General features: G+C 45.6%; 1 protein-coding gene across 2 annotated transcripts in view; it reads right to left on the reverse strand.

Annotated features, from left to right (window-relative positions):
* Nucleotides 1-2041: 2041 nt before the first annotated feature.
* The window catches only part of LOC122928973 (phospholipase A2 inhibitor gamma subunit B-like), a 30424-nt gene continuing 12498 nt past the window's right edge, over nt 2042-19967 (reverse strand). The window contains exons 5-6 of one of the 2 annotated variants that reach the window (XM_044282336.1): nt 2558-2703; nt 2042-2290 (exon numbers count right to left, since the gene is read on the reverse strand). In XM_044282336.1, coding sequence (XP_044138271.1) covers nt 2228-2290; nt 2558-2703 — 209 coding nt within the window. In that variant the 3' untranslated portion in view covers nt 2042-2227. Of the gene's footprint in view, nt 2291-2557; nt 2704-18622; nt 19772-19967 lie in introns of those variants that run through there. The other variant, XM_044282337.1, reaches the window with a different exon arrangement.

The raw sequence follows: 19967 nt of genomic DNA on the forward strand, positions 1-19967 counted from the left end.
TGAGTCGAGTTAAACATACCATTCTATGTTTCTATGTTTCTTAGAGGTCTGTACATAGACCATTTTCTAAAAGGTTTACTAAATTGCTATTTTGACTGGTAACCATTATCTTCTCCTTTACCTGTTTTTCCTTTACCTTTCCTTCCCTCCTCCCTCCCTCCTTCCCTACTCTTTCCATGTTTGTCCTATTTTATTTGTTCATGTATCAACGATGTTACTATTTAATATTTTTTTTTATATGGATATATATGTATATTATTTTTCAGATATGTAGAGAAATCTTTACATTTATTCATTTGGAGTGATGTAACTCCACAGCATATATCCTTGAAATACCCTTAAAAATTAAAAATTTACACATAGCAGCTGCTATCAGGGGGGCCTGGGCTGCTCAGCATAGCCTGCCATACATATGTGCAGTGGCCAGGTACGGGGGGATAATATTCTGTATTTGTCGTGACGCCAATTGCAAATATATAATACAAAAGATAACTCATTTTTATTAGACTAGTAGTTTAAAATATAGTTACATTTACATACTGTATGTTAGCAGCATTACATTTACAGAAAAAAGTACCCACAGGACCACTACCCATAGTACATACAGGTAAAATGATCCTATAATTGCAGGGATAAAATAAATCCCAACAACAAATAAGTAAAGTACAAAGTGCTCCAGGCTGGAACGCACAGCATCCCTTCCGGCTCCTCAGGTGTCCGGACACATATTTCTTTGATATCCATCATAAAACACCAAAGAAAGTGGAGGAAATAAAACATAATTCACATACAAGCTGGGTCAAATAGAAATAATAAACCAAACAGAGAGATGGATCCGGACACTCCACGGAGGACCGCAGAACACAGACAGGAAATCCGGTCTGCGGTTCACCGTGGAGCACATTATCGCGATCCGCCCCTCCTAGTGTATAGGAGTGAATGCTGTCCCGCGAGAACACGGTGTCACGGAAGGTGTACAGGAAACAAGACAACACAAAATGAATATACGACTCACTGGATCCAAAACTAAGGAACAAAAAGGGAGACCCCTGCATAGACCTGGCACTCTCCCTGACTGCTCAGCCTATGCGAAAATCCCAATGGTAGATGATCGCATATCCTCGTTCCTCGACTGTATAACACCTGAACACCCTATAATAGTGAGGGGACACGACCACCGGCTCCCTACACTAGATACGGAGGGAGTCAGGGTCACCTGGGATCCAGCAAACAGAAAAACACAAATTAATGCACAACACTTATCTTGTAAAAGACTGGGAAGTAGGATCAGCATGCACACACACTCCAGGAAGTAATATAAACCGCAAACTGATGCACTATGGGGAGGAATTTAAAGGGATGCAATCAGTACAACTACATGACAGCTGAGAGAGGCTAACGAGATGAGGAACTGAAAGCAAAGCAAAGGAAGCTCAAGGAGGAGGTTCTGAAAGGCTTCTGTCAGAGCTTCTCAGATGTCTGGTGGTGACACACGGGAGCACATCAAAACAACCTTAGTCACGCGATCTCGCGAGATCACGGACCCGTGCCAAGAGATCTATCGGATTGCGTTCCACAATGGGACGCATACATTAGATGTGCCCTATATTCCCAATCCTTGTCTGGTGACAGAGCACCATTGATGGGGGACAGTGAACCAAAACCTATAGGCAAGGTATACAAAGTATCTAGAGAATATATAACTTGAACTTTAATCCCCAGGCAATGTTTCGACCTACTCAATGAGGCCTTGACAAAGGCCTCATTGAGTAGGCCGAAACGTTGCCTGGGGATTAAAGTTTGGGGTCATCACCATTTGATGACATTTGAATATATAACTTGGTGATATACAAAGGAATCAATACACACATTTAATAAGATCATAAAAGCACAATAAAAACAAGGGGGGCAAAAAAGAGAAAAAGGGGATATATAATAAAATAATGATGAAATATATATATATAAAGTGAGACATATAAAAAGGCATGATCAAACAAGTATGACATTCTAAGTGAAAGTGCAGGTGCAATACACACGTGAGGTGCCCCGTGCCAAGTGAAAAACACGTGATTATAATAGATGTATCCATAGATGGAATACCCTCATTTTACACCACCATTCAGGAATATTAAATATACAGCAAAACTTCTTTAAACCCATCCTGTTAAAACGACACTGATATTTTCCACGATCAAATACCGTACACTCCTTCAGAATATTTTCATGATCATGTACCAGATATTTTATTAGTCCACATAAAATATGTGCCATTGAGAATCCAATATGCAACCTAATGAAACAAAAGCATGAAAAAATATATTAAAAATTGACATAAAAACTATATAAAAAGGTCAAAATAGATGACCAGTAGAGGACAGAAAAAAAACGGGAAATGACAGAACTTATCCAAGAAAAGGAGAAAAACTAAGGGCCTCATTCAGACCAAACAGTATTACTGTGTTCAATTCAAAAATCCACTTGACCTCTTTCTGTGCTAGGAGTTTTTTTTCTAATCTCCACCGCTCCCGCCAATCAGAGCTCTATCAATCCCTCTTACCTTGAGGAGTGAACCATTACAGTTATGATATGCTTTAAAATGTCTGGGGATGGTATTCAAATTAGAGAGATCTTCTTCATCTTTAGCTCCAATGATCCCGAGGACGTTCTCTCTAGTGCGTCTTTTCAGTTGTCTTGTGGTCATGCCTACGTAAAGAAGATTACAAGGACAGCTTGCTATATATAACACACCTATCTTTGTACAAGAGATTGTGTGTGTGATCTCATAAGATCTCTGATCCGTGTTAACTGTGAATGTGGTCGTTCTCAGAATGTTCGGGCCGGCTACACAATCGCCGCACGGGCGGCATCCCTATTTTGGGCCTTTGGAGCCTAACAATTTGTTAGGGTTCTACCCAGGGGTGTAGCTAAAGGCTCATGGGCCCTGGTGCAAGAGTTCAACTTGGGCCCCCCTTCTCTCAGTGCTTTGTGGCCAGGGGCAGGGAAGCACATTGCCTTCTTGCTGCCTGAGGCAAAAATTGAAACTGCACCCCCTATCATGCCAAATTCTTGACCTAACCCCTTCCCTCCAGCCAAAGGTGTAACTTGACCAACATGCACTTTCTATAAAACAGGTGTCTTCTTATGTGGTTCAAGGGTCTTTGGGGCACCTCAGGCTCCTGGGCCCAATAGCGACTGCTACCTCTGCACCCCCTATAGCTACGCCCCTGGTTCTACCTCCATAATACCTGTGAACCAAGATGTCTTTGAGATTTTTTTTGCGTCTATATGCTAAATCTGGATTGGCAGGAAGATAATTGCAAAGTATGGTCCATTCGTAGAATGTTCCAGTGTTTCCTAAGAATAGAAACAATTTCTCTGTGCCCCGAATTATATGAAGTGATATATCTCACCATTTAGTCATCTTTATTCTGTTTAATCAGATTTTGTAGCAATTGGTCTCTTTTAGACGCTTTGCCGAAAGGTCGCTATAACCACGATCCCTGAATCTCTTGTTCAGATCATTGGGCCGCCTTTCAAAATATTCAGAAGAATTTGATTCCTTGTGGCCTGAGGGTGCAGGTATTTCCCTCCCATAATTTGGGTATGGAACAGCTAAATACTAAATAGGAAGAAGCCTGCAACCTTTGCTCCAGGACATTTATGCGGTTACTCATTACCACTAATGACATGATGCTTTCTGAAGTCGATAAGGAGTTGAGAACTTTAGATGAACATCTGAACCATGTTGAATGATACCGATCGTGAGACTTTTAAGTGTGAAATAGATGAAGCCTACAAAGTATGGGAAAAGCAAATAAAGCAACAAAAAACTAATACATTTCAAAGAGATTTAGAGTTCTGATTGGCGGGAGGGGTGGAGATTGGAAAAAACTCCTAGCACAGAAAGAAGTCAAGTGGATTTTTGAATTAAACACAGTAATACCGTTTGGTCTGAATGAGGCCCTTAGTTTTTCTCCTTTTCTTGGATAAGTTCTGTCATTTCCTGTTTTTTTCTGTCCTCTACTGGTCTTAGTGGCGTTCTCATCTATTTTGACCTTTTTATATTGTTTTTATGTCGATGTTTTATATATTTTTTATGCTTTTGCTTCATTAGGTTGCATATTGGATTCTCAATGGCACATATTTTATGTGGACTAATAAAATATCTGGTACATGATCATGAAAATATTCTGAAGGAGTGTACGGTATTTGATCATGGAAAATATCAGTGTCATTTTAACAGGATGGGTTTAAAGAAGTTTTGCTGTATATTTAATATTCCTGAATGGTGGTGTAAAATGAGGGTATTCCATCTATGGATACATCTATTATAATCACGTGGTTTTCAATTGGCACGGAGCACCTCACGTGTGTATTGCACCTGCACTTTCACTTAGAATGTCATACTTGCTTGATCATGCCTTTTCATATGTCTCGTTTAATATATATATATATATATATATATATATATATATATTTCATAATTATTTTATTATATATCCCCTTTTTCTCTTTTTTTGCCCCCCTTGTTTTTATTGTGCTTTTATGATCTTATTAAATGTGTGCATTGATTCATCTTTGTATTTCACCAAGTTATATATTCTCTAGATACTTTGTATACCTTGCTTATAGGTTTTGGTTCACTGTCCCCTATCAATGGTGCCCCCCTATCTAATGTACAGTTGTACCATCGCTAACGCTCCTTTTTTTCGCATAACGTTACTACTAAAGCGCGAGTTCTCACCCTTCGCTATGAACGAAACAATCACTGCAGCTGCAATACATAACGAAGCAAGTAGATGGCAGTGTTAATCTAAAGTTAACATCGGAACTCTGGATCTTGGGAGATTGTGCTATGGTGGGTTCAGGCGGGGAGAGTTTTCGATGGGGACATATTTATATATATATATATATATATATATATATATATATATTTGTGTGAGGCACTTACGGTAGTACAGTGAAGAACCTAGGAAATCAGGGAATAAGCGTAGTCGGTTGTGGTGTGCCGAAACCGAGGATGAGGTAGGCCTGAGAAAGAAGAGGGCCCACCCAAGGAAAGAGATGTGGAAGAAATGAGTTTGTTAAATGAGTGGAGTGGTGGGAGGGTCAAAGTTCAGACCTCGGACGGTGCAGGAGTCAGGTAGAGGGGTGCCCTAAATAGGCTGGAGGCGGACCTCAGCCCCTCCCACAAATCCAGGCCAAAGCCTTCACACTTGTGTGAGGCACTTACGGTAGTACAGTGAAGAACCTAGGAAATCAGGGAATAAGCGTAGTCGGTTGTGGTGTGCCGAAACCGAGGATGAGGTAGGCCTGAGAAAGAAGAGGGCAAAAATGAGATAAACCGTTTATTGTATTCGATATACAGGAAAACTCAACCCGACATGTTTTGGAAAGCATTCCTTAACTCCCGTGTTGGATTGGGGATGTAACGTGCGAAAGCGGACGACTTCCAGCGCCCCAATCTCTTAATGACATGAGCCGGGATGTTGGCACTGGAGGCCGTGGACGCGGCCCCGATCCGAAAGGAGTGCCCAGAGTAGTTGGATGCGTTGAGGCCTAGTTGAGTGAGGGATGACCTGACATAGGTCATGAAGGTGGTGGTGGTGAGTACAGACCCACGCAGTTGAAGTAGTGGCTGACAGGGTAGGAACTTGTGATGCTGTTTGTATGCGTCCAGAACCCCGACTGGGCACCATCTGTTCTGCGTAGGGTAGTATGGAATGTTCACGGGTGAGAGCTGACTGCTTTTGGAGTGAGGTAAGGTTAGGATATAATGATCCCCGTGTTTCGTCAAGTGGGAGGCTAGCAGACAATGTGTAGTTTGGGTCGCCGAGGTCGTGGTGAATTCCCCGGGCCTCAGGAATCCGTAGAAGGCCAGGTACATCGCTGTTTTGATGATGGAGTTGGTATCAGCTTCAAAAGGACTGGAGTCTAATAAGTCGGATAGTGCTTTGAAAATGTGACTGTTAATGGGCAGTCTCTGTGTCGGCCGTGCGGGTTCTGTCTTCTGAATGCCCTTGAGTATGGTTTTGATCTGGTGTGAGGCCATGAAACTGATGTTGTTGGGGTGTATGATTAGCATGTGATGTTGGATACCGGTGAGATAGAGCTTGATGGTGTTGTATGACAGTTTGAGCTTGAGGTGGCAAAAAGAAGCAAATCCTAGCAGGGAAGTCATGACAAATGGGTGCGTGATGCTGTGTTCCAACAGGAATTTGTTAAACAGTGCGAATGCTCTGTTGTATGACCTGCGTGTGTTGTCTGATAGTGCAGAGTGGGATAATGACTGGCTATGGCGCATGATGACATCTAATCCAGAATGAGCTGGTGAAATGACGGGGTGATGGAGGCCGTGGGTGACGCTGACGGGAGAGCCTGATGAAACGCCTGAAATTGGAAACGAGACAGATTGTCAGCTGCCGTATTGCACCTTCCCGGGACGTGGAAGCAGTGTATGAAGAAATTGTTGCAAGCTGCCAACCAAGTAAGCTTGCGCAGGAACCTCATGATTGTGAGGGATTTGGACCGACCCTTGTTAATGATCTGGCAGGTCGCCTGGTTGTCTGAGTAGCATCGGACCGACCTGTTTGCCCATGAATGACCCCACGCCACGGCGGCCGCCACGATAGGGTAGATCTCGAACAGAGCCGAGGTAGTGGAGAATCCTTCCAAACCCTGGACCGCAGGAGGCCAGCTACCCCACAGCCAATCGTTCCCACAAATGGCCGCGAAGCCTGTGGTGGATGCCGCATCCGACCAGACAGATGGGGAAGAGTCCGATAGCTGAGGGAGGAACATGCTCCTGCCGTTCCAGGCGGACAGAAATCTCCTCCACATACCCAGATCTGCAGTGGCGTGGGCATCCAGGGGCAGCCTGTGAGAGTCGTGAAGAAAAAGGGGGAAAAGGTGCAGAAGCCGTGAAATGAACGAGCGACCCTGGGGAATGATGCGCATGGCAAAGTTCAGGGACCCCAATAGGGACTGTAACTCCTTGCGGTTGCAGTTGCCGAGTTGAAGGTAATTGTCTATGTGGTTGAGAATAACCTGGATCTTCCCGAGTGGCAAACTGGCTTGCATGGAGGCCGAATCCAACTGAATGCCCAAGAAGGTGATGAATGTGTCCGGCCCTTCTGTTTTCTTGGAGGAGATGGGTACCCCAAGTTCCCCGAACAGCTTGATGGTGGCCCTGAGGCTGGCGGGAGGGGAGCTGTTTTCCTCCACGAGTAGAAAGTCATCAAGGTAATGCAAGACCATCGGGCATCTTGCTACGTTCAAGAGCAACCAGCATAGTGCCTCCGCGAATGTGTCAAAAATGGCCGGGCTACTCTTGGATCCGAAGGTCAACCGGGAGAAAAAATAATAGTTTCCGGACCACTTGATGCCATGAAGGTGCCACAGTGACGGGTGGATTGGTAGCAATTTGAACGCATTGGCGATGTCGGTTTTGCTGAGCCATGCTCCGACCCCTGCTTGCTTGATGGCGGTGATGGCGTGATCTATGGTGGTGTATTGGAGTGAGAATTCTTCCGATGGAATGAGGGAGTTTAGACTGGGGTCGGCTGAACCGTGTGGTGCCGATAAATCGATGATTAGCCTCTGCTTCTGGGAAGACTTCCCGGTGACGATGCCAATGGGATTGGTGCGCCATGTGGTGAATGGGGGTGTCTTGAATGGTCCTAGCACGAAGCCCTCTGCGACTTCCAGGGCTATGAGGGCGTCAATTGCGGTGGGGTTGCCTTGGGCGGATAGGAGATTTGGACATTCCAGGGTACCTGTCGGCATGTGCAGGATGCCCGTGTGGAAGCCTTCGGTCAGACCTGACACCAGGAAATCCGTGAGATGTCTGGATGGGTGCTGAGACATGAATGCTGTAAAAACCGGCATATTTATGGTCGATAGATACTGTTTGGAAAACATTTTATTTGGACACATTGATTTAGCATGTGCCCGGAAACAATTGGTACAAATGTGCAACAACTTACACCCGCTGTAATTGCAGGATCCCATATTGAAATTGTTGCAGATCTGGGACTTGCCCAGAAACTTGATTGGCCGCCCCAGCTTGTCCCGGGTTGATTTCTCCGTGACCCCGGAGGGGCCGGCCGTTTGAGAGGGGGCTTGTCTGTCCGCCGCATTCGGACAGAAATTGGTGGTGTGGGCCGTGGAGGAGCAGTGCACGCAAGCTGGCGTCCTCAGGCCTGCGAAGTGTCGGCAAAAAATGACGGTGTCGATTCTGGCCCAGTTGGAGCGGACTCCGTACTGGGAGAAAGCCCCCGCCACTTTTGCCGAAAAAGATCTATGGTAGTCATAGAATGCCGACCCTCCATATTTGTTGCCCAGGTCCACCAGCTTGTGCATGTAGAGGTCGAGCTCCTCCCTTCTGTTGGGGTAGACCGTGCAGATGACCTCCCTGTAGATGCCGAAAGCCAACACAAATTCTGGAATAGACAATTTCCTATTGAGGCGGGCATCCCTAGCTTTGACCACAACCGAGACATCGTCGTAGGCATACGTTTTGTTCTCGACAATGTCTTGAGAGGCAATTAGGAGGGAGGCCAGGTTCACATCCTTACCTTCCAGAATGTCCCTTTTCAAGTGCTCCGGTATCATGTGCGCCGGGCTGACTTCTTGGTCATCTGGGTTGATGGATGGCACGGCCACTGGCAACCCGGCTGGTGCCGGTGGCGCCGCCGGTGGTGGCACTGCCAAGGAGAGGGATGTGGTGACCGACTCCAGCTTCTCTAACCTGTCGTTGACCCTGGACATGGACGTCATCAAAGAGGCCAGCATGGCGTGTATGTCCCCCGTGCTGGACTGGCTGGGTCCTTCCCCTGCCTCCGCGTTACTGGCTGACGTGCGCAGTAGACGGAAAAGCTCAGCTTTCCTTGCCGTGGCGGGGAAGGGAATCTGCCGTCTCCTCAATTCTGTCGTGATATGCGGAACTGTCCAGGATCTGATGGCTGCTGGGCTGGAAAGATCGTCTCCCTGGGCTAAGGTGATGGATCTGGCCGGAGTGCCAGGAAGGGAAAAGTTCTCACTTCCTTCCAGAGACATGCTAAAACAGAATAGTTTGTTAGTGTGGGGAAACACAGGATCGTGCTGGCAAGCTAGCTATGCCGGATGGCGAAATAATTAAGCCTAAGATGGTGACAGATGAGGCCCTGCTACTTGCCGAGCGGCTTGAGAGGCACTATCTATGAGTTGGCGCGAGGGGTTGATGAGGCCACTGACGTGGTGGCAGGAGTGTGAGGCCTCTCGGTGACTTGTAAGACAGGACTAGGGAAAGGGAGTGACAGGTGAGGCCCTCTCTATGCAACAGCGAGGCGGCTTACTAACGAGTGGCGCGATGGGTGGCTGCCTCCGAGCGTGTGAGGCGGGGTGTTGGCCTCGCGGACCACTGACTGATGGCGGAGCCAAGAGGGGGATACTCTAGTGGGATTCCGATACCCCTAATGCCAGCACGCTGACCCTAACGGGATGGAGTGAAATGTAGGAAAAATAGACGATTGAGCAGGTGTACGTACCTGGTAGCCAGAAAAAAATCACAGGATACGTGCAGCGTAAATAAGAATGAGCTTGACCGCCTAAAAGAGGGGTAGACAGAAGTGTTATGACGAGAGTTTGACAGCGGTCTGGACGTTAGCATGACCTGAGAGGATTGCGCCGTGAGTTGCCATGGTGACCCGGTATGGTGGATGTGGTGTGAAATGTAGAAAAGAAGCCGGGGGTAGTTTGACTGTGATGATTCCTTTTATTTATTTTCCATATGGCGTTTTTTTTTTTTTTTTTTGGCGGGTTTAAAAATTGTGATGATTCCTTTTATTTGTTTTCCATATTGGTTTTTTGTTTTTTTTCCCTGTGGCGGGGTTTTGTTTTCCCATATGGCGTTTTTTTTTTTTTTTTTTTTTTTTTTCAAGTGGGGGTTTTTTTTTTTTTTTTTTTCATGTGGCGGGTTTTTTTTTTTTTTTTTATGTGACGGGTTTTCTGTTTTCCATATGGGGTTTTTTTTTTTTTTTTTTTTGTTATGTGGCGGGTTTCTGTTTTCCCATATGGCGAGTTTATATATTGGTTTTGTTTTTGTTTTCCTCTATTTTCCCATGCGGGTGTTCTGGTGCTTTGTGTGAACGTTTGAGGTTTGAGGATGTGGCGCCCCCCTCCTGAAGGTGCTGGCTGATGGAGGGGAGCGGTAGCCGAATCTTGAGGTGCCTGGTGCAGGGGTGTATGTGCGGCACCCCTCGGCTCCCCCTCCCCCCCGCACAGCGCACGTGCGCGGCATCCGGCCGGCCGCCGGTCACTGCGCATGCGCCGCGGCCGCGCACGCGCCGCGCCCCCGCCGCGCATGCGCAAACCGGGCGTCGGGACGCGGCGGACGCCATTGGCAGCGCGGCAGGAGGACGGAGATGCGGGGAAGAGAGGAACCGCGGCGCTGGTGTGGTGTGTGGAGGGGGAGCATGGAGCGGTCGGGTTGCGGTGAGCCACTGGTGACTGTGGGAGGGCGGGCGTGCCGCTGAGCTGGGCGAGGGGAGCGACTTATCCAGCAAAAGTAACAGAATGGTCCCCGCAAGTGACAGCATGATACATGTACATATTTGTGTGAGAGGGGAAGGAAAGTGTGGGATGATGGTGAGGAGGGGAACGGCGTTGGAGGCTGCCATGGGAGCCCGGTACAACGTGTTTTGGCAGCGCTGGGAGTGGGGATGTGGTGTGGTGACCGTGTGCATGCATGATCGGAAAACGTAGTAAACATGAAACCGTGACTGGAGTGAAACTGTGACATGGTTTGACAATGAAAAGGTGAAATGAACGAGCTGGTACAGGGGCAGCCGTGAGGCCCTGTGCTGTACCGTATGACAAGACTCACAGTTTAACGGGCAAAACGGGACCCGCAAGGAACCAGGTGAAGTCGGACGGATGGAACCGGAAAGCTCCAAATCCTGGACCCGCAAGCAATGAACCTCAGAAGAAAAACAGCAACTCGTAAGCAACTTCTCAGTTAACTCCACAAGTAACTCTCTCTCTCTCTCTCTCAAAGTTCAGACCTCGGACGGTGCAGGAGTCAGGTAGAGGGGTGCCCTAAATAGGCTGGAGGCGGACCTCAGCCCCTCCCACAAATCCAGGCCTAAGCCTTCACACATATGTAGCTGGCAATCGTGGATCTTGTGTAGTGGTTATCTGCTCACTACAGTGCAGTATAGTGTTGTATACAGATATGTAATAGAGCAGTGTACAGTATACAGATATATAATGTAGTGGATACAGAGTGTAATCCAACATTTAAACCTTACCCAGCACTGCTGCTGTATTGGTTTATTAAGATACTACTCCCACTATGATCCTGCGATGCTACTGTATTGATCAGAGTGTTTGGAGTGTGCCTTTATGATATTAATAAACGCTATAGCGAAGTTATATTACTGCCTCTGGACTTTTATCGTATTCTTATACAGTATGCACATATACATTCAACTCTTAAGTGCACAGACTGAATTATACCAGAATGTAATATTACGGATATTGAATCCACTTTGTCATCACTGCCTACTGACCATCACCCAATTCTCTCATCTCCAGGTATGTCTTGTCTGAAGCTTACTGCTACACCCAGCTTTTCCACAGTCTGATATTGTCCATCCCTCTCATCTCTCCTTCTAAATCCTGGTATGTCTTGTCTGAACTATTAATGTCTCTTTCCCTGCTGGATTTATTGAGTATTTGTTTACATTGACTATTTCACCCCTGTATCTGGTCCTCCTTGATTAGGACAAATGTAGCCCCCTCCCCTCTTGGTCACACCTGATTGAACACTGAGTGGTATAAATCTAAGGTCCTAGGTCTTTTCAGACCTTGGTCTTTCCAAATGCAACATCTCTCAAGTGCAACTCTTAAGTGCACAGACTGAATTATACCAGAATTGGACCAGAAGGGGACCACAGGTAATTACAGACATAGTCAATGCTAACAATGTTTACATTTTTCCTCTTACTCCTCCTACTTTTCCACAACCTCCTGAAATACCCCCACATCCATTCACCCAGCAAGGAACTATTCATCTCTTCCTCCATCTTACCTTCTCATCTGACCGCTTGCACAAACCTGTTTGCAACATAAAACACTTCCTTCCCAAACACACACAGACACCTCATGCCCTCTCTTATTCTCATCTATTAACACTTTCTCTGCTTCTCCTTACTGCTGGTGATATCTCTCCAAATCCAGGACCCCCTCAGCAAATCCCCACTATCACCTCCATGTCCCACTACAAATCTCCTTCTACAAATTTCTGCAACCCCTTAAACCTAATTACCATTCCTCTGACCCCTGCTCCTTTGGTTCCTCTTGCAGGAGCATTATGGAACGCGCGCTCTGTCTGTAACAAACTGTCGTACATTCATGAACTGTTCATCTCTCAAAACCTTTCCTTTCTGGGTCTCACAGAAACATGGCTGACACCCTCAGACACCTCCTCCCCTGCTGCACTCTCTTATAGTGGATTTCAATTCACTCACACCCCCCGCCCCGGCTGCAAACATGGTGGAGGAGTTGGTCTTCTCCTATCAGACACCTGCTCCTACAGCCCAACTCCACTGCCACCCTCCATTACGCTCACCTCATTTGAAGTACACTCTGTTCGCATCTACTCTCCCTCCAACCTTCAAGTAGCCGTCATTTACCGCCCTCCAGGCCCAGCCACCATCTTTCTTGACCACTTTAACACCTGGCTACTACACTTTCTTTCTGCCGACATCCCCACTATCATCATGGGTGACTTCAACATCCCTATTGACACCTGCCACTCGGCCGCCTCTAAACTCCTGTCACTCTCTTCCTCCTTCGGCCTATCACAGTGGTCTTCAGCTCCCACCCACAGAGATGGTCACACTCTGGATCTGATCTTTACCCGCCTCTGCTCCCTATCTAACCTTTCTAATTCGCCTCTCCCCCTATCCGACCACAACCTACTCACCTTCTCTTCACTGGTCTCTTCTGCAGCTCCCCCGGTCCACACACTAGCACACCCCCGCAGGAACCTCAAACATCTCGACTTTCGCTTGCTTTCTGACTCTCTTCTCCCACTCTCTACCATCTGTTGCCTCCAAGACCCAGAAGCTGCTACCACCCTATATAACACCACAATAAGTACAGCTCTGGACACTGTTGCCCCCCTCACACACAACAAAACCCGAAAATCAACAGACAACCCTGGCACACCAACCTGACCAAAAAACTCAGACAAGCTTCCAGGGCTGCTGAGCGGCGATGGAAGAAATCCCATTCTAAAGATCATTTCACCGCATACAAGCAATCCCTTCTCATATTCAAATCCTCACTCGCTGATGCAAAACAGGCCTACTTCTCATCTCTCATATCTTCCCTGTCACACAGCCCTAAACAACTTTTTAGCACTTTTAACTCCCTTCTCCGTCCCCCAGCGCCCCCACCCTCTCCTCTCTTCTCAGCTGAGGACTTTGCCAAATATTTCAAACAAAAGATAGTCAACATCAGAGAAAGCTTTACTACACAGTCCCCACAGACCCTCTACACAACTGCTCAGTCCTCTTCTCCCAAAACCCGCTTCTCCACCATTACAGAAGAAAAACTCTCCACTCTACTCTCCAAATCTCATCTGACCACCTGTGCACTTGACCCAATCCCATCCCACCTCATCCCTAACCTCACCACAGTGTTTATCCCAGCCCTAACTCATCTCTTCAACCTATCACTAAACTCTGGTGTCTTCCCCTCTGCTTTTAAACATGCTACCATTACACCCATCCTCAAAAAGCCTTCACTTGACCCATCTTCCTTGTCCAGTTATCGCCCCATATCACTTCTTCCGTATGCCTCAAAGCTACTTGAACAACATGTCCATTCAGAACTGTCCTCCCACCTCTCCTCCTGCTCCCTCTTTGACCGCCTACAATCTGGCTTCCGACCCCACCACTCGACCGAGACTGCCCTTACCAAAGTCACCAATGACCTACTGACAGCCAAAACCAAGAAACAATACTCTGTCCTCCTTCTCCTTGACCTGTCCTCTGCCTTCGACACTGTTGACCACTCCCTTCTGTTGCAAACTCTCTCATCTCTTGGCATCACTGACCTGGCCCTCTCCTGGATCACATCATACCTCACAGACCGGACTGTTTAGCGTCTCCCACTCCCGCACCACCTCCTCGTCTCATTCCCTCTCTGTTGGTGTCCCGCAAGGCTCTGTCCTAGGACCCCTGCTCTTCTCTATCTACACTTTTGGCCTGGGACAGCTCATAGAGTCCCATGGCTTTCAGTATCACTCCTACGCTGACGACACACAAATCTACCTCTCTGGTCCAGACATCACCACCTTACTATCAAGAATCCCACAATGTCTATCTTCTATATCATCCTTCTTCGCCTCTCGCTTTCTAAAACTTAACATGGATAAGACAGAATTCATAATCTTTCCCCCATCTTGTTCAACCCCCCCAACAGACCTATCTATCATGATCAATGGCTGCACACTCTCCCCAGTCAACAAAGCCCGCTGCCTTGGAGTGACCTTGGATTCTGCCCTTTCCTTCCGACCGCACATCCAAGCCCTTTCCACCACCTGCCGCCTCCAACTCAAAAACATCTCCCGCATCCGTGCTTTCCTTAACTTTGAATCTGCGAAAATGCTTGTACATGCCCTCATTATCTCCCGCCTAGACTACTGCAACATTCTCCTCTGTGGCCTTCCATCTAGCACTCTCGCACCCCTCCAATCTATCCTCAACTCTGCTGCCCGACTAATCCACCTCTCACCCTATTACTCCTCTGCCTCTCCCCTCTGCCAATCCCTTCACTGGCTCCCCATTGCCCAACGAATTCACTTCAAAGTACTAACAAATACATACAAGGCCGTCCATAACCTGTCCCCTCCCTACATCTCTGAGCTACTTTCCCGATACACCCCCACACGCACTCTCCGATCCTCACAAGACCTCCTTCTCTCCTCTCCTCTTATTGCCTCTTCCCACAATCGACTCCAAGATTTCTCCCGTGCATCCCCCATACTCTGGAACTCGCTACCCCAACATATCAGACTCTCACCTACAGTGGAATCCTTCAAAAGAAACCTGAAAACCCACCTCTTCAGACAAGCCTACAACCAGTGACCCTGCTGCCTCTATACCGCCATGACCAACTTAACCCGCACCTACTGTGTCCTTCTCCCATACCATGTAGATTGTAAGCCCTCACGGGCAGGGCCCTCTCTCCTTCTGTACCAGTTTGTAACTCGTCTTGTTTATGATTAGTGCAATTGTCTGTATTATGTATGTGCACCGCTTATCATATGTACAGCGCTATGGAATGAATGGCGCTTTAATAATAATAAATAATAATAATAATTCATATGCAAAAATATATCCATGATTTTATTTTTATTTTTTCTGTACGGTCTGGACTTAAAATAAAAATGCAAGTGTTCACTCTGGAAGCATCCCATTGTAATTTCCAATTTGAAAGGGAAGCATTATGGATTAATTGTAAGAAAATGACAGTTAGTTGTTGTAAGGATACAAAGATGCTGCCATTTAAAAAAAAATATTAATTAAAAACAATGACCCTAGGTGTTTAGGAGTGCCCCAGTGACCTCCTGCTCCTTAACATTTTTATCCCCTTTCCACTAGCATTGCTTTATTTGATCATGGATGAAGTGGTGATGTAGAAGAGGAAAGTGATTTACAGTACTGTACTGTGTATGGTTCCACTCAGCACTTCTGTTTTTTTAATTATTCATTAAGTTAATAATACTGAACATATAATTCATTGGAAAAATAATTATAGGTAATAATTCATATTCCCTTTGCTCTTTTTAAGACTTTGGTTGTGCGTTGTGCCAGCAGCAACATACTGTCCTGCAGATAGTGTATAGTATCTACAGATACTACAATATGTAGATACAGTACAGTACAGTATGTTCAGCATATTTACTGTATAAGGACGAGGCTGCAGGGGTGTGTGTGGTATCCTGATATACAGTACTGTAGCGATACTGTCGTTTAGGCAAAATGGGACATAAAGTAGATACTGTAGAAATATATATATATATATATATATATATATATATAGTGCTCCATGTACTGTAGGGTCAGTAGTTTGCAGTATGTTATTTATTTATAGGGTGTCTCCTCCTAGCCTTGTATTTTGTAACAAATCCCTGTTAGGGGAATAAAAACGGGCACAAGGACAATCCATAAATTAAAAAGGTATATTAAATGTAATATAATACATTTTATTTTAAAGCAAAAAAAAAAAAACATTTAAAAAAATAAAAATAGAGCGGGGAGCCCGTTGTAGGGATGAGGGTAGCTGGTATCAGGAATGAAGCCGCTCGGTCACCACTTGAGATACTGTAGGCATATTCCATGCGCCATCTTGTGTTCGAAACCTAAATTACACCCTGAATTTAGTCACTTGTCTATTCACGCGCTTCTGGCTTACTAATGAGATTGGATAGCGCTGTGCGCTCACGCGACTCTGGAGGGAGCGCTAGCGATGACAACTGTATGTGCTTCGTTGTGGAACGCAATCCGATAGATCTCTTGGCACAGGTCCTTGAACTCATGAGATCGCGTGACTAAAGTATTTTTGATGCGCTCCCGTGTTTTCGCAGGACCGCACTCACGCCTATACACTAGGAGGGGCAGATCGCGATAATGCGGATTTCCTGTCTGTGTTCTGCGGTCCTCCGTGGAGTGTCCGGATCCGTCTCTCTGTTTGGTTTATTATTTCTATTTGACCCAGCTTGTATGCGAATTATGTTTTACTTCCTCCACTTTCTTTGGTGTTTTATGATGGATATCCAAGAAATATGTGTCCGGACACCTGAGGAACCGGAACTGATGCTGTGCGTTCCAGCCTGGAGCGCACGCTACTTCCTCTTCCTCTTTTCACACTTTGATCGTATCAGGTGTTCTCCCCATGTGCATCTAATCAACTTAATGAATAAGGTATATATAGGTAGTGAGCATACACCACACATATCCCTTGAGAAAGCGACCGCGAAACACGTGCCGGGATTCAGGGTTACTTTGGTCTGTACACTTTATACTGTTGTCTCCTGTATGTATTGATTTGTACTGTAGCACTTTGTACTTTACTTATTTGTTATTGGAATTTATTTTATCCCTTCAATTATAGGATCATTTTACCTGTATGTACCATGGGTAGTGGTCCTGCGGGTACTTTTTCCTGTGAATGTAATGCTGCTAACATACAGTATGTATATGTAACTATATTTTAAACTACTAGTCTAATAAAAATGTGTTATCTTTGTATTATATATTTGCTGTTCTGTTGTTTTTGGGGTTTACTTGAAATAACTTGCATCCAAACAGTATACAGCTTTGGTCTCTTGGTCCCAGCAGGTTTTGGCAATGATTGGCAGGAATAAGTACTTCTGCTTTAAATGTGGAGCTTGCAGGATAAACGTCTGATAGCTCTGAAACTGTGGCAGGGTTAGCTTCTGTACTTATCTGTAACTCTGCAGTGTGGGGACAGACTAGCTGAGGAGGAATAGGCTTCTCCTAGGTCTCTGGACTTATCTCACAGATGGTTTCTCAGGGGATGTTTTTTCCCTAGAACTTTGGAGTTTGCCTGTAGTTTCTGCTTCTTCCTCCAGCAGAGCTGAGGGTGCTCAGACTGGGTATATGGCCACGTCTACTTTCTTCCCTTGGTGCAGGAAAAAGGATTAGCCCAATTCTCTCTAGAAGGGGGGGGGTGCGTGGCAGAATAGAACAGGATTGTTCCACTCTGAACTGCCATAACATTAAGACTATCTCTACCAATGATGCTGCCACCTGCTGGTAACCAGGATAATTACATGTACCATTACATTAAACATAGTTTTATATGTACTTTTGTGGAGGACATGAGCAAAATCCTATCTGATGACAGTATGAAGGCTCTTAGATGATAGTAGCGGGGTAGAGGCATGTAGTAACACAACTCTGGGGTGTTACATATGTATTGTAGTAGTCAGCATCAGGACATCCTCAGGAAGAGGACTGAGCGTGGCCCAACGGGTGGATGAAAATGGAGGGAGCCCCTGCTGCACAAAGTGTAGCAGAAGCTGCCCTTCAGCAGTTTGCTAAGGGGCCCAGGCTTAACCAGTTGGTAGTTGAAGGGTTATTCCTATCGGCGACTTTTAGGTACTACTGATGCAGCTTCAGATGCTTGTGGCAGCTGAGAAGGTGGTGGGAGGTGTTTGACTCTGCGGGACCTGAGACAGTCATCACTTTCAGATACGCTAAAAGTAGGCATCTGCTCTTGAACCTCTTGGCAACTTTTAGACCTGTTCCTTTCTGAAGAACAGGACCCTGCCATGAAATGTAGAACAAGACATGCATGTGAGAACCAGACAATCTTCCGGTGGGCCCAAGCTCTGGCAATAATAGAGCCCTAATTATACAGGTCCTATATACACAGAGAGCGGGCCCACGCCCCACAGAATAATTTCCTCTGGTGGGCCCAATGGACTTTAGTCTGACAATGTTAGTGGCCACCTCTCCAATCACCGCTGTGGGACTTCTCAAAATACAGAATACCTCTTTTAGTCCATGCTCCAGTGAAACAAGAAAACAGCAGTATTTTTTTTTATTTCTATTTTTTCTAGCTTTATACATTAGTAGAAAAGGAAACATTGTGTAATTCAGAATCAGTACAAGAAATGTATGTTTTTTTTTTACAAGCTTACTCAAGATCTGAAATAGATCTTAATATTTAATGTAACTTTTGCCTCGGCTCTGACATTTCTTCCCCACTTCAGTTTATTCAGTATCTGTGACTGAGGTCATTGCATCAGATGTTATTGTTATTGTTCCAACTTTCCTCTGCAAATGACATAACTCTTGAAAATTGTTGGAGGGAACAACAGCGGAGCAACACCCAAGTACTGAAGGAAAAGTCCAAACAAGAGTGAACATTCTATAGTATCTAATAAAGTAGCTGCAATTTGTGTGTGGCACATTCTATAGTATTATTTTCAGGAGGGGCAGCATGTGACACTATTATTAGATGCAGTGGCATAGCTAGAAATGACTGGGCTTCACAATACATTTTTTAATACCCCCCCATCCGAAACTTCTTCGCAACCCCCTCCTCCCATGCAACCCCCACTCCTGTGGCTAGTCAAGATCTCTCTCTCAGACGAGGCCCGGCAGCCGCTCTGTTCATTTCCTACAGTGTCTCTCTGTATAATGTTATTTTATAATACTGTGGAGGGGCCCCTGACAATAAAATCTTTTAGTCCTCCTCCTGGGTGGGCCCCTTCTGAGTTTGGGCCCCAAAGCAGCCGCTTCTCCTATAGCTACGCCAGGTCATTGTGTGTGTAGAGCTAAATTTTCAGGGACCATCATATGTGACGTGATTGTATTCAGGGGCAAAGTGTGTTGTGCTACTCTATTGTACTAAAAAAAACTGAGTGTGGCAGCAAAAATGAGTCATGTCAACTGATATAACAATATAATAATATAAATATATAGTAATATTTAATATACTCTTTGTATCACCTCCGACCATATTTTAATCTCAGTTTATGTTCATTTTTGTGATGCGAAATATTTTACTACTGCGAGTGCAACAGTCAAAGGAGCGACCAATCCGTTTTGCAGATGTGTACTTCCGGCGAATACACATGAATACTTGAACTTCATTTTAAGGGTGCCAAATTCTATCCTCTGGGTGCCGAGAGAGCAGATACTTTTAGTGGCACATCCACGAATTGCTGCTGATCTCCTTATGGGAGCTACAAAAAGAACCGCCAAAATATCAGCACATAATACTTTCAAATATAAAGTAACAAAATGTAATAAATACATAATAATTTACAGTTCTCTGCTTTAGAAAATGCATCACAAAATACTCAATTAGGGAGTAGGTGGTACTTTTTTCAGGACCATCCCCACTTAGATAGAGTGGCTATAGACAGTATCTTTCATTCT

This window comes from Bufo gargarizans, chromosome 2 (assembly GCF_014858855.1).
Source record: "Bufo gargarizans isolate SCDJY-AF-19 chromosome 2, ASM1485885v1, whole genome shotgun sequence".
In the NCBI taxonomy this organism is placed as follows: domain Eukaryota; kingdom Metazoa; phylum Chordata; class Amphibia; order Anura; family Bufonidae; genus Bufo; species Bufo gargarizans.